The 13,591-nt window shown below is 48.2% G+C and overlaps 2 protein-coding genes across 5 annotated transcripts; one reads left to right on the forward strand and one right to left on the reverse strand.

The window, feature by feature from the left end:
- Window positions 1-5,299: 5,299 nt before the first annotated feature.
- On the forward strand, window positions 5,300-7,598 carry LOC123107577 (putative UDP-rhamnose:rhamnosyltransferase 1). 2 transcript variants are annotated; one of them, XM_044529548.1, is made up of 3 exons: window positions 5,300-5,518; window positions 5,601-6,121; window positions 6,199-7,598. In XM_044529548.1, the coding sequence occupies exons 1-3, from the start codon at window positions 5,341-5,343 to the stop codon at window positions 7,207-7,209; spliced, it is 1,710 nt and encodes a 569-aa protein (XP_044385483.1). In that variant the 5' UTR covers window positions 5,300-5,340; the 3' UTR covers window positions 7,210-7,598. The 2 variants fall into 2 exon arrangements, with proteins under 2 accessions (XP_044385483.1, XP_044385484.1); XM_044529549.1 differs by having other exon boundaries at window positions 5,302-5,518; window positions 5,606-6,121; window positions 6,199-7,597.
- Window positions 7,599-9,506: 1,908 nt separating this feature from the next.
- LOC123104639 (heterogeneous nuclear ribonucleoprotein A3 homolog 2) lies at window positions 9,507-12,613 on the reverse strand. Of its 3 annotated transcripts, none has more exons than XM_044526514.1 (9): window positions 12,383-12,613; window positions 12,142-12,285; window positions 11,354-11,434; window positions 11,182-11,270; window positions 10,979-11,053; window positions 10,633-10,694; window positions 10,477-10,557; window positions 10,049-10,390; window positions 9,507-9,961 (listed from the first exon to the last, which is right to left on the reverse strand). In XM_044526514.1, exons 2-9 carry the CDS (start codon window positions 12,262-12,264, stop codon window positions 9,855-9,857), a joined length of 960 nt encoding a protein of 319 aa, XP_044382449.1. In that variant the 5' UTR covers window positions 12,265-12,285; window positions 12,383-12,613; the 3' UTR covers window positions 9,507-9,854. The 3 variants fall into 3 exon arrangements, with proteins under 3 accessions (XP_044382449.1, XP_044382448.1, XP_044382447.1); XM_044526513.1 differs by having other exon boundaries at window positions 10,486-10,557; window positions 12,383-12,589; XM_044526512.1 differs by having other exon boundaries at window positions 12,387-12,494.
- Between the last annotated feature and the right edge of the window lie 978 nt (window positions 12,614-13,591).

Below are 13,591 nucleotides of genomic sequence, written 5' to 3' on the forward strand. Positions count from 1 at the left end.
ACCTTAACGAGACCGCGTGCGTGGATCTTCATCATCTAAACACTTGGGAACCACCGCGCGATCTCTCTGTATTGCGCGCGAAGCTCGGGGTTGTCGCCGGCCAACTCTTCGACGACTTTCTGCCATCCGAGACTCTGGTCCATGGCGGCGGCGGTGGCGTGGTCGTCGAGACGGTGAGTGGCGTGGTTTTTTGGGTGGTTGGTGGAGTGGTGGAGGAGTGGGGTGTGCGAGCGGTGAGTGGAGAGGGAGAACGGCAGGTCGCCACATCTTAAAGTGAGGAAACCAAAACGACTACGCTACGGTGTGCTCGATCGTCAGATAGAGGCCGTAACGCATGCTTAACTGCAGGACCACAAAAGTTACAATATGTATATCGAGAGGTGCTACTAGAACAAATCACTAGCTCTACCCCACTGGCATTGCACGCAGCGTTATAAACCCCAGGTCCTGGGTTCGAGCCCCGGGCAAAAAAAAAGTTTTTTTGAAACTACATCATTGTGCACATTGAGTTAGCTAGCTCATTGTGCACATTCACATAAGTAGAAGAATATTTTTATTTTATTTTATTGAACAACATCATTATGCACATCCAGTTAACTAGAAGAGCAGGCAAAAAATTCAGATAACTAGAACAACATGCATTAAAATTCAGTTAACTAGAACAGCACAATGAGGGCAAATTCAGTTAACTAGGTCATTGAGCACATTCAGGCATTAACTAGTTTTGCCACCAAAGAATGCAAATCTTGCCACTTCATGCCACTGTTTGGCATACTTAATAGGCCAATCTTAAAGTTACATCAGTCTAGGCCTTTACAAAAAAAGGCAATTGCAACAGCCAGCTAATCAGGGAGCAGGTGCATTCAGATCTTCAGCAGGTGCATTGAGATCAGGTATTTGCCTCTGAATCTGATCTCCAAACAACAGCCACCATGCCCTCTCACCTGGAACACTTCCTCTTCCTGCAACTGGAGCAGCACCTCTTCCTCTGCCTGCATCTGGAGCAGCACCTCTTCCTCTACCTGCATTTGGAGCTGCACCTCTTCCTCTGCCTGGAGCTGGAGCTGCACCTCTTCCTCTGCCTGCAGCTGGAGCTGCACCTCTGCCTCTGCCTGTAGCTGAATCTGCTCCTGTTCCTCTGCCTGGAGGTGCATTTCTTTGTCTTTTATTTGCTCTTCCTTCTTCTCTTTGAGCTATTGTGTTTGCCCTTGTCTGTCTACCAATGAGCATCTCTGTGGTGATCACTGCCTGAGGTATTGCAACACCAGCAGCAACAACAAAGGCAGACTGTTGTGGTAATGGGCCATATGCCCTTTGAGGAGCTCTTGTAGAAATTTCCCTTTGAGCCATGGTGAAAACCATACTTGTTGGTGAATCAATTGGGTCCAATAGAGGGTCTACATTGTTTGGGAAAATGTTCTGCACAGATTCATTTAAGCACATTAAGTTCTACAATGACATAAATACAGTACAAATGCAGTACAATGACATATGTAGTTAAGTGCTTGCTATACCTGAAGAAAGGTAGGGTCATCATAGCTTTCATCAACCACCTCTATCCCATCTTGAATGAGACTTTCCTGCCATTTGTAGTGCCCCTTCCTGTTGTGATCAGCTCTGCCACAGATTGAGCAGTGCACTGTCACACCTTTTCTGTTCAGAACCCTAACACCATTCTTGATCTTCTCCTCTGGTGCTTTCTTCCTATTCTTCTTGGGTCTTCCCAATTGTTTAGTAAACACTGGTGGATGCACCTTGTACCCATTCTGTTTCTCCCAATGCTTTGGGTCTACAAGAGGAACAAGAGTGTACCCATATGCCTTGAGATATGTCTGAACTGTGTAGCAGTCATGAACCATTGTCTCTGGGTCAATCCTCTCCTCCCTGCAACATGCTATACAATGACCACATGGTACTCCTGACAACTGCCATCTTCTGCAATCACATGTGTGCAAAGCAAGATCCACTGTGTAACAATTGTTATCAGACTGTACTTTGAACAATTGTTGTCCAGCTTCAGATACATGGTAGTTTGCAGCAAACTCTGTATTCTTATCCAATTTTTTCTGAATCTTTGGGCATATTCTCTAGCCTACCCACTTTTCTATAGCTTCCCTTTATTTACTCACTAGCCTGTGCATGATCTTGTAGAAGATATATTCAAGCATACTAAGCACTGCCATCTCTCTGCCATCAAGAATGTAGCTGTTAAACACTTCAGAGTTGTTGTTAAGCAGGATGTCACATTTGGGAAAATCCCTGAAGAATGCCTTGCACCATGTGTTTGGCTCAAGCCTCTCAGTCCAGTGGAAGGCAGCTTGGCAGTGATCATCCATTTTCTGACAGTTCTCTCTCCATTTTACCTTGTTTGGTGATCTTGCAATAGCCCACAGATCTTGCTTCAATACCTCTCATTTGTGCTTCTCATTAAAATTTTGGTAAATATGCCTCACACAAAACCTGTGTTCTGCATCTGGCCAAACCTTGTGCACAGCATTTATTAACCCTTTCTGCTTGTCACTCATAATTGTGAAAGGAGCTGTGTTTGTAATATTTAGATCATCTTTTAGAGTGGTCAAAAACCACTCCCATGAACTTTTGCATTCTACTTCCACCCAGCCCATTGCAATGGGAAATATGCAGTCATTAGGGTCAATTCCAACAGCACTAAGGAGCACTCCTTTAAACCTTGTTTTCATATGACAACCATCAATAAAGAGAATAGGCCTGCAGCCCTTTAGCCATCCTCTCTTACAAGCATCATATGACCAATATAATGTTTTCAAACATTTTCTGCCCATTGGAAATTTTGTATCTTTGACAAGTGTAGTTGTTAGCAGAAATGTAGACCCAGGGTTTTTGCTCCTTAGCTCATGCCCATAATCCCATAGCCTGCTGAACTGCTCTTCCTCATCACCATGTATCTCCTTAAGTGCTTGCTTCCTAGCCCTAGCAAGCTTCCATCTATTAGGAGTAATATTGAATTCCTCTGTTATTTTCCTTGAAAATGTTCCAATGCACATCTTCTGGTCATCTCTGAACTCATTAATGAAAAAGTTGCATAGGAATTTTGCTGTCATATCCTTTAACTTCCACTTCTTCTAGCACTTATGCAATCCATTATATGCCTTGATGACAAAACCTCCAGTCCTGTTGTCATTTCCAGCCCTAAGCACCCATGGGCAACCACCACCCTGACAAACTGCCTCCAATCTGATCTTGTCATTCTTAAGCTTCTTGATCTGCACTCTGTTCCTTATTGAATAGGCGTTGAGAGCTTTCCTCAACTCAACCACATCAACAAATACCATACCTAGTTTAAAAACAGGGGATTTCATGTCCACCTTGGAATTGAAAGCTCTGAATTTGTACTTCAGTTGATCTTGTGCTTGTGTGGAGAGGTTGAGATCTTCATCTTCAAGGACATAGTCAGGCTTAACCTCTACCTCCTCTTGCTCAGCCTCTTCATCAACATCAAAGTCAATGTTTTCTTCATAAAGATCATCATCTCCATCATCTATTTCATAATCACTGTCACTCAAATCTGAATCTGACAGCACATCATTTTCAGGTTGCAAATTTGGATCTGCAGCAGCAACAATCACATTTGTCTCTGCAGCATTAACCTGGTCTGGCTGTGCACAATTAAGGAGGTCTTGCTCTGCACTTATAAACAGGTCAGGCTCTACACAGTATGTCAGCAAATTTGGGTCAGCAACAGAATTAAGCAAATCTGTCAGAACATCATCTTCTGCTGTCCCATCAACTGCAACCTCTGAAATTGGATCTTCAACATTCACTGAAATAATGCTCTGACCACATGATGCACTGCTTGCACCAACAATTGAGTTGCCCATTCTGACAGGGTTTACAACAGATGGCGGCTTTATTATCAAATCTTCTCTGAAATTGCAGATGAAGTCTGCATGGTCAACCATAATTGCAAGAACTTTGTGCTGAGCACTAACTATGATAAGATGCTGCAAATCCTCATCACCCTTAATTCTCACCAAGCCATCTGAAAGTGTTTTCTCAGGTAAACACCAGTAAATAATGTGCTCATTGGCAGGATATCCCAACCATTTTAGGTATTCTTCTAAGACTGCATATGAAAATGTGCAAGCATCAACATAGTCAAGGAGCTCCAAAGAAGAGTTATAATACTCTGGGGCAGTGATAGATCCACAGAAAAGACCACCATGTTCCAGCTCAAGTGTAAAGAAAGGAGTGTGAACACTCTTTCCCATTGCTGAGTCACACACTGCATACCAAAAAGAGAGATATTCAGTTAAAATTCAGTTAACTGAACATAAACTGCCCAAGTTCAGTTAAAAATACAGTTAACTTAATTGAACATGTACTGCATACAAAAAGTAGATACATTCAGTGCAAAATTCAATTAACTTTAAATAAACTGCACAAAGTCAGTTAAAAATTCAGTAATAGTTAACTGAACATGTACTGCATGCAAAACAAATTCAGATAAATTACACATTCAGATTTATTATATCTACTTCACCAAAACCATAGCATGGTAACCCAATGTACAGTACAGAACACAACATGTCAATCTCACACAAGAAGTAGAACATAGCTCATAACCCTAGCTTCATGCAAAAACCACACCTTCTTCACCAAACCCATAACGACGAAGAGTAAACCCTAGACTAAATGCATCGCTCATAACCCCAAGCGCACTTGATAGGATTGCCGCTTGGCTAGATCGAAGCAACTAACAAGCTTGAATCAGCTTCCCCAAGCGCACGGATCCGCCGTACGAGGCCGTACTGTGGCCGGCACAATCAAGAAACGGAACAGAGAGAGAAGATGCAATTCGGAGGAGCTCACCATAGTCTGGAGGAATGACTGCAGGCGGCCGGACCAGATGAGCCGACGGAGGCTGCACATCTTCGCGGAACTGCTCCGGCGAGGCAGCCATTGTTGCTGACGTCAGCAACGGCCGCTCCAGCGCCGACAGAGACAAGGATGGAGAAGAATGAGTTGCGATAGGCCACAGGAGTTCCCCCTTTGATAGATTAAATGCGGTTAATAAATTCAGGTGCTCTGGTGCTGGTAGTGCGGGTTGATTGAGAGCAACTCCAGGGGGTTATTTGCAAAACAGCACGGGCTGACCAGGTGCGCACCCACGAGTCCACATGGCGCTCTCTGATTCGCCGGGCTAGTTTTGCACATCTTGAGCAAGTTCAGGGACTGGGTAGGGTTATTTTTCAAGTTGTAGGACTAAATTATCACATTGAGAGCAAGTTGTAGGACTCCTAGTGCTTTTAACTCTTTGAAAAGAAAGGTTCGCCTCCCAAGAAAAACGGACGACTGCTTGGTATGAGCAGTTTGCTATCTCAAGAAACAATAAACATATCTCGAGTCACGGTCTCAGCCGGACGCGTCCCATCTCTCCCCGATTCCATTCCCATCTCTCTCCGCCAGATCTGGATCGACATTTCTTCTCCGTCTCGTCTCTCTCGCCGGCGATCGGAGCAGGACTACCGACTTTCTGCAGGTGCGAGGAAGCTCTTTTTACCAAATATGGTATGTTTTCCGTCTGTGCACTGGGGACTCACTCCACGCTTGCGATGACGTAGCTCAGTTGTGGCGGAAGCACACTTGCTTCCAAGAAGCAAGAGCAGAGGCCATGGCGGACGCCGGAGAGGCCACCGCGACCGCGCGGTCTTCTTCGCCGCTCCACGTCGTGGTGTTCCCGTGGCTCGCCTTCGGCCACATCATCCCCTACATGGAGCTCTCGGAGCAGCTGGCGCGGCGCGGGCACGCCGTCACCTTCGTCTCCGCGCCGAGGAACCTCGCCCGGCTGAGGCCCGTCCCCGACGACCTCCGCGCCCGCATCCGCCTCCTCCCCCTGCCAATGCCGACCGTCGCCGGCCTCCCGGACGGCGCCGAGTCCACGGCCGACGTCCCGCCCGAGAAGGGCGACCTCCTCAAGGCCGCGTTCGACGGCTTTGCCGCCCCTTTCGCCGGCTTTCTCGCGGGAGCCTGCGCCGGCGACTGCGGGGATGGTGAGGGTACGACGGGGTTCGGCAAGAAGCCCGACTGGATCTTCGTTGACTTCGCGCACCACTGGCTCCCGCCCATAGCCGAGCAGCACAAGGTACGTCTCTGCCATGGCGAGTAGGTAGTACGTCCGGTCATGGCATGGCTCCATCTAACGCTCCATGCTGCGTGCAGGTACCGTGCGCGCTCTTCTCCATCTTCCCGGCGGTGTTCATCGCCTTCGCCGGCACCAAGGCGGCGAACGAGGCGCGCCCGAGGGTGACGGCGGAGGACCTGGCGGCCCAGCCGCCGTGGATCCCGTTCCCGACCCCGATCGCCCACCGCCTCTACGAGGCCGAGCAGATGGTCTACGTTTTCCGCCCCAACGCCTCTGGCGTATGCGACGCCTTCCGCTTCTGGGAGACGGAGCGGCAATGCCCGCTCTTCATCCTGCGCAGCTGCCGCGAGGTCGACGGCGCGCTCTGCCCCCTCATCGCCGACCTCTATGGCAAGCCCCTCGCCCTTTCCGGCCTCCTCGCTCCTTACGACGCCGCGCGAGCCGCCCAAGAAGCCGGCGGCGAGGACCACGACGAGGACGAGGAGACCGCGAGCCTCATGCGCTGGCTGGACGAGCAGCCGGCGAGGTCGGTGCTCTACGTCGCGTTCGGGAGCGAGGCGCCGCTGACCCCGGACAACGTCCGGGAGCTGGCGGCCGGGCTGGAGCTGTCCGGCGCGCGGTTCCTCTGGGCGCTGCGAGAAGCCAGCGCTCCCCTGCTCCCCGGCGACGGGTTCCAGGAGCGCGTGGGTGGGCGCGGCGTCGTGCGCGCCGGGTGGGTGCCGCAGGTGCGCGTGCTGGCGCACAGCGCGGTGGGCGCGTTCCTGACGCACGCCGGGTGGAGCTCGCTCATGGAGAGCTTCCTGTTCGGGCACCCGCTGGTGATGCTCCCGCTGTTCGCCGACCAGGGCCTCACGGCGCGCGTCATGGCGGCGAGGGGGGTCGGGCTGGAGGTGCCCAGGGACGAGCGCGACGGCTCGTTCGGCCGGGCCGACCTCGCCAGCACGGTGCGGCGGGTGATGGCGCGGGAGGACGAGGAAGGGAAGGCGCTCGCGCGCAACGCCAGGGAGTTCCAGGAGATGCTCTGCGACCGGGCCAAGCAGGAGGAGTACGTGGACGAGCTCGTGGAGCACCTGCGGCGACTGCCATAGGGTGCAGTTCTGTTCAGCCTCTAGGATGCACTGGCGCTCGTGTCTTCAAATATTTGCAACCAATATCATAGTTTTTTTTTGCGCTGGAACCAATATCATAGTTGCAAATTTGCGGGGGTTCACCCATTGTCGCCGTCAAACTCCATTGATTCCGGCCGTGCTTTGCGGGGGTTCACCCATTGTCGCCGTCAAACTCCATTGTGTCGAGGATGCCATCATGCCCTACCGCGACATCCGCTTCGGTCGTCACGTCACTACGCCGTCGAGATCACGTGCAAGGGCAAGCGGAAGTGTTGGTATTTTCAGAGATGTCAGAGCTCACCGCGTGCGCGTACTGACACGATAGCATGGAGGTACGACCGACCCTTCCAAGCTCAACTTAGGCAACCCCTGGCCAATGTACAACGCACTGCCGAGGCTAGGTATGCTTTATACATCCAGAAGCTCACCGAGGCCAATTTGGACCTCATGGCGGCGGAGCCCTTCACCGAGAAAGACTAGGAGCGCATGAGGAAGGAAGACGAGAATCGCAAGAGGAAGACAAGAATCACCTCTCAGTATCAGCGCCAAGGTTCAACATGTTTTTTTTTCATTTTGGATTTTAGAACATACTATACGTCAAACGCAATCTGCTAAATTAATTATTTGATCTAAACTTCGCCTACTAGTATTTATAATGGACGATGATAACTGTCACACGTGTGAGCGTTAACAGATCTGGTCACATGTTTTGTGTGGTGTCTAAGAGGACCAGCCCACACGCCAACGTGTGGGCAAGAAAAGTAATGTTCACACGCCTTTTTTTCCCTCGCGGTCCCTCTCACACGCCTACGTGTGGGCAAAATAGATAACACTCACACGACCTCTCTCAGCCACCTACCTCACGGTCCCGCACGCCCCGCATGACAGTCACCACGCGTCCCCGCAGTTGCCATGATCCGAACCCTCTTTAATGTCCGTTTAATTGCAGTTGCCATGTTGCTGTACTACAGTTGTCATGTCTGACAACTACGTTTGCCATGGTTGCTCAACTGCAGTTGTCATCTCAGGTCAAGTGTGAGATGCCATTTTTTGGACAACTGCAGTTGTTGCCATGTATGGTCTGGTTACTACAGTTGCCATGATTTGAAAACTTTAGGAGTTGCCACCTACTAACACTAGGCAGTTGCCATGTATGGTCTGGTTTACTACAGTTGTCATGATTTGAAAACTTTAGGAGTTGCCACCTATTAACACTAGGTAGTTGTCGTGTAGCGTTACAAAAAGACATGGCAAAATAACATGTTCGGGTAAAGAGAGAGTTGTCATTTGCTTACGAACACGCTAGGGCAGTTGCCATGTACCCTGCAAAACACATGACAACTGACATGTTCGGGTAAAAGAGAGTTGCCATCTACTTACAAGCACACTAGGGCAATTGCCATGTACCCTGCAAAACACATGGCAAGTGATAGCTTTGGATGTGGGAGAGGAGACGGACGTGTAGGCGAACGAGTAAATGCCCACACACCAACCCTTGTACGTGAGTGAAAATTGACGTGTGAGCGAACTACTAAACGCTCACACCCGGCCCCTCTGTGTGGTGAAACGGATGTGTGGGCGACCGGGTGAATGCCCACACACCAGCCCGGTCCTACGTGACACCATAAACATGCCAAGATTCGTGCACCCACAAACGGACGCGGATCTCCACATGTGGGTAAGATGCAAACGCCTACACGTGTGGGCATTAGTATTTCCGTTTATAATACTTCAGGGTAAAATTTAATTCTCTCAGTTCCTCGGCAATCACGCAAAAACTCGAGTTCCTTTTGGATTGCCTTTATGATCAGTTATAACCACAACATTGTCTCATAGCAGATTATTATACCATCTTCATAGATTTGTTCAACTAGCGTACCAGCAAAAACTCGAGTTCCTTTTGAATTGCCTTTATGATCAGTTATAACCGCAACATTGTCTCATAGCGGATTATTATACCATCTTCATAGATTTGTTTAACTAGCGTCTACCAGCAATGAACACAAGGCAGGCCCCTAGAAGGGCGATCTACACCAACTCACTACAACTTCGACGGGTATGATGTTGAACATTTTGTATTAGAGTTTAAAATTTCAAAATATGCAATGAACCATGCTTAAGTTCGCTTTTACATTTGGGGATGCTCTATGAGACTATGATCTTCAAAGAAAAATCATTGCTCTATGAGACTAAAACGATTATAACACAAGCTATGTTTTTCCTATTCCAGGGTTTTCAAAATCCTGTAACCAGAGGCCCAGCGAAAAGAAATCATATTGTACCGATAAATAGAACTTACATTTCAAAAACAGGACACCAAACGAAATTGGCACAATGTAACACAGAACAAGATTTCGTTTATGTAAAAATTGAAAGAATGCCCTGCTCTAAACCTTTACCAACTGGTAGCTACAATTAGTTTGACTTCTACTTTGAAAAAACAAAGCACAATCATAACGGCGCTACCCCTACAAATCTAGTCAAAGATCAAAATCTGGCCTCATTCCCAATCAATGACAGGCTTATACAAAGTATATATGTCATCACAGATAAACAACACAGATGATACATATTCATGCTTGGAGCAGGCATCCAACTAACGACGGCAGCGAGCTGCGGACTGCTTATGCGCCCGAAGCGGCAGCATACACCATGTTGCCATTGGCATTGCCACCGCGCCCTCTGCCCCGAGCTGGGCCGCCTCTCCCACGGCCACGGCCTCTACCACGACCTGCAACACAACACAGATGCAGCGGTTTATTATTAAAAAGGGACATAGATGCATACAACCAATTTGGTAGAAGGAAGCTGTCTCGACCTCCAGCTGGTGCAGGAAAAGGAGCCTCCTCATAATAACCTCCGTCTTGCTGATAATCAGGCTGGCCACCACCATAGCCGCCTCTCCTGCCACGACCCCTGAAACCACGGCCCCCACCTCGGGGTGGCGCTGGTGCCTCATCATAATACCCTCCATCATGCTGATAATCAGGCTGACCACCATAGCCACCTCTCCTGCCACGGCCCCTGAAACCACGGCCTCTACCACGAGCATACCCATTACCCTCATAAGCTGGACCATGGTCAGCATACCCATTGCCTGCATAGGCAGGAGCATGCTCATTTTCCCATCCACCATCAGCATACTCCATGTATCCATTCCCTGAAAAGTAATTTATGTAATGATGAACAGCTGCACATTTTTATACTCTGAAGATGATGATTTACTAAGTAGCAAATCAGCCCCACCACGTGCACCTCTACCCCTTCCCATTCCCCTTCCACGGCCTCGGCCACGGCCTCTTCCTCGCCCAGGAGGTGAGTGCGCATCTACAATTACAGTGAAATAAGAAAGCAGACAGAATAAGAGATGATAAGGACAACAAAGTGAAACATGCCCAATACCTTCTTCATTCTCATATTCAACAAACGGCTTCACCTTGTCAGCAGGCAGAGGAGATTGATATCTGCACATACAATTAACTCAACCTATCATTTCATGCAGAAGAATAATCCAATTTGCAATGTTACAACATATTCTTCCAGATAGCTAATAGTTGTGCCAAAAACTATAACAAGAATTGCATAATTGAATAACTAGCAATTCATGAGACAGCTGAATAAGGTAGCCTGAAAATTCCCAAATAAATATTCCAACGTAACCAAGTAGCCCACAAAACACAGGGATGATTGCTTAGTCTAAAATTAAAATACTTTTCCTAGTATCAGATATACAGCTAGCAAAGCATACCCGACAGATGACGTGTCCAGCTCCTTCTTTGAAAGAGTTATAGTAATCATAGACACATGCCTTGTTGTCTCAAGCCTGCAGGGAGAAAAGATTGTATGTCATCACAAGAGCACAGCTGAGACATCTGAAAGTAAGTTAAAAATATCTAGCAACTACTACAAGTAGTAGCTTTATATGCTAAGATGTTTAGAGTCGATTCTTACGGAAGTAGGCCTTCCTCCAGTGGCTCCCATGTGTCAGTAATATCAGTGGATTCAGTGGCAGTGTTTTGATGGAGACCCACAATTCTCCTCTGTGCAACAAAAAAGCAATAAACAATTTATTTAGAATAAATTTGAATGCATAGTTTCCATGCACAGCCGCCGTCAAAAGTACCTTGATCAATTCTGCAATCATCACAGTTTTGTTTATGGCCCTTCCCATCGCCTTGAATACAACTTCATCGCAACCCTTATCCTGTATGTATATATGGCAAAGCATCAGCCACAGAACATAAAAACAAAACTGCATGCAATGCACACTTGCGTTTTTATCGAAAACCCATAAATAAAGCCATCAAAGGAAACTCATAAATCACATCAGGAGAAATCATCAAAACATGGATGTGACTAACGGTCGCCATCAATTATTAGAGAATATATCAAGTAGCCGTGCACCACACTCATCATCAACTAAAGTGGTTACTGGCCGTACAAAAAGTGGCAACCGGGCACATTAGCGGCCCAACATGATCTCAGATTCTTCAGTGTTTTAAAGTGACAAATCACACCCCATGGGAGTACAACATCTATCTGTACGATTGGGACTTATCCAAAAACTTTGCCTAATTCGCCACAAGCGTTTTCAGCTTTGGCAACCACACAGTAAAAGTCATCGCCCTACAGTGCTAGGGGCATTTACTTTTTAACATCACAAGTAATATACGAAAACAGAACCAATCCTACCAAACAAGGCATCAGAGTAAGAGGATAACAATTTCCTCCTATCCTCGAATCAATAGTTCGCATTGAAAGCACACGCTTAGCGGACAGCAATCCGTACGGCCCAATCATTCATTCGGCTAACTTTCGAGACACATCCCTAAACTAAACCCCACTGCTTATCGCCTACACAACCGGGCGCTTAAACCGGCGATTCAAAGGGGCTGAAGGCGTCGGCGGTACCTGGAAGAGGGTGGTGGCGTAGGTGATGTAGTTGCGCATCCTGCCCTGGGTGGTGATGCGGATCTCGTTCTCCTTGATGGGCACCTCCTCCCGCGGCTTCTCCACCCTCTGGTACCGATCCATGGCTCCCTCCCGCTGGCTCGTCTGCAACGCCGCAATGCGCGACGGAACCAACCGCCGTCTCAGATCCACGCAACACAAACGCGGCGGCGGCGAGCGGGTAGGGAGAGAGAGGCCGTACCTGCCTGCGCGGCGGCGGCGGTTGCGGGGCGTCGGCTGCTGCTCCGGTCCGGTGGTTTGGGTTGGGCTGGCTGGCGGCTTGTCCTGGCGACGATGCGGTAACCGCCGGGTGGGGGTGGGAGTGAGGGCTTTTATATGGCCGCCTCCGTCCGGGCCGGGAAGGCGGGACCGGGTCGGACTCGCCCTCGCCCCCGCGCGCGCCTCTAGGGTTTTGCGGGCGCAAGTTACGGAACTGCCCTTCCAGGTTCCGGGGTTTTGCGGCTCTGGGACGGACGGATCCTCGCGGACGGTGACTCGTGTACGGCTCGGATTTCTCCGCTGCGGCGCAGGCTTGGACAAGGAAGGGCTTTCCAAGGGCGCCAACCAACGCGACGGTTACGTTGCGGCCTGATGGGCCTTTACTGGGTTTTCGACCCAACAGAAGAAACTGCAAGTTATTTTCTCACAAGTATTTTTTCTTCTTATATTCTTATATATAATATAGTTGGTTAAACTTTACGAAGTTTGACTTCAGACAAATCTTATATGCATGCAGATTAAAAAGGACCGGGCTAGAGGGAGTAATTTTTTCGTCTCAAGAAAATCATTTTTGGGAAAGATAGTTTTCATTTTGTGTGTGACTTTGCTGATTTGTTTTGTTATGTAGAAAAAAACTTTATGGTCATATAGTAACTTGAATAACCAATTACTAACCCTATTTTGATAATGATCGGTCAATGTGAGCTCTATCTCTCCTCTTCTCTTCCTATAGTACTACATTGATTTCACTTCTTGATTAGGTTTGAAGATTCTTCATATGTGTCTTTGCCTGTCGTGGAAAGAACGGTCGGTGTCGCGGAATATTCAGATTCTTGCGTCATTGCCATTGTTGTCGGCTCGAGCATCACTGCCAACCCTTCCATACAGGTAGAGAGCTCAAAATGCGAGTGCTTTATTTGCGAAATAAATTCTCGCATTACTCGGAATAAAGTATTACAATCTCGTCCCACAAGTTTCAAGAACTCTTGTGGGCCAAAGTCTAGCCAAACCATAGTCGGCGTTGCACCCTACCAAAATTAGCCAAGGCATGACTAACATTATTACACAACTCCGACAAATATGATCAATGCAAGAACTCCTCTGCTCCATACTACTAATAATATCTCTAATAATAAAAGCATACTTAGACTTATTCCTAATAACTCCCTTGATCATCATTACAGCCTCCGAG

Source organism: Triticum aestivum, chromosome 5A (genome assembly GCF_018294505.1).
Source record: "Triticum aestivum cultivar Chinese Spring chromosome 5A, IWGSC CS RefSeq v2.1, whole genome shotgun sequence".
Lineage (NCBI taxonomy): Eukaryota > Viridiplantae > Streptophyta > Magnoliopsida > Poales > Poaceae > Triticum > Triticum aestivum.

Coding starts and splice junctions, on each gene's coding strand:
- LOC123104639 (XM_044526514.1), bottom strand. CDS start 12,264: ATGGATCGGTACCAGAGGGTGGAGAAGCCGCGGGAGGAGGTGCCCATC. Junction 11,271..11,353: donor TGATTGCAGAATTGATCAAG/GTACTTTTGACG, acceptor TTTGTTGCACAG/AGGAGAATTGTGGGTCTCCA. Junction 10,695..10,978: donor CTGGACACGTCATCTGTCGG/GTATGCTTTGCT, acceptor TTGTATGTGCAG/ATATCAATCTCCTCTGCCTG.
- LOC123107577 (XM_044529548.1), top strand. CDS start 5,341: ATGAGCAGTTTGCTATCTCAAGAAACAATAAACATATCTCGAGTCACG. Junction 5,519..5,600: donor GGACTACCGACTTTCTGCAG/GTGCGAGGAAGC, acceptor GCGATGACGTAG/CTCAGTTGTGGCGGAAGCAC. Junction 6,122..6,198: donor CCATAGCCGAGCAGCACAAG/GTACGTCTCTGC, acceptor TGCTGCGTGCAG/GTACCGTGCGCGCTCTTCTC.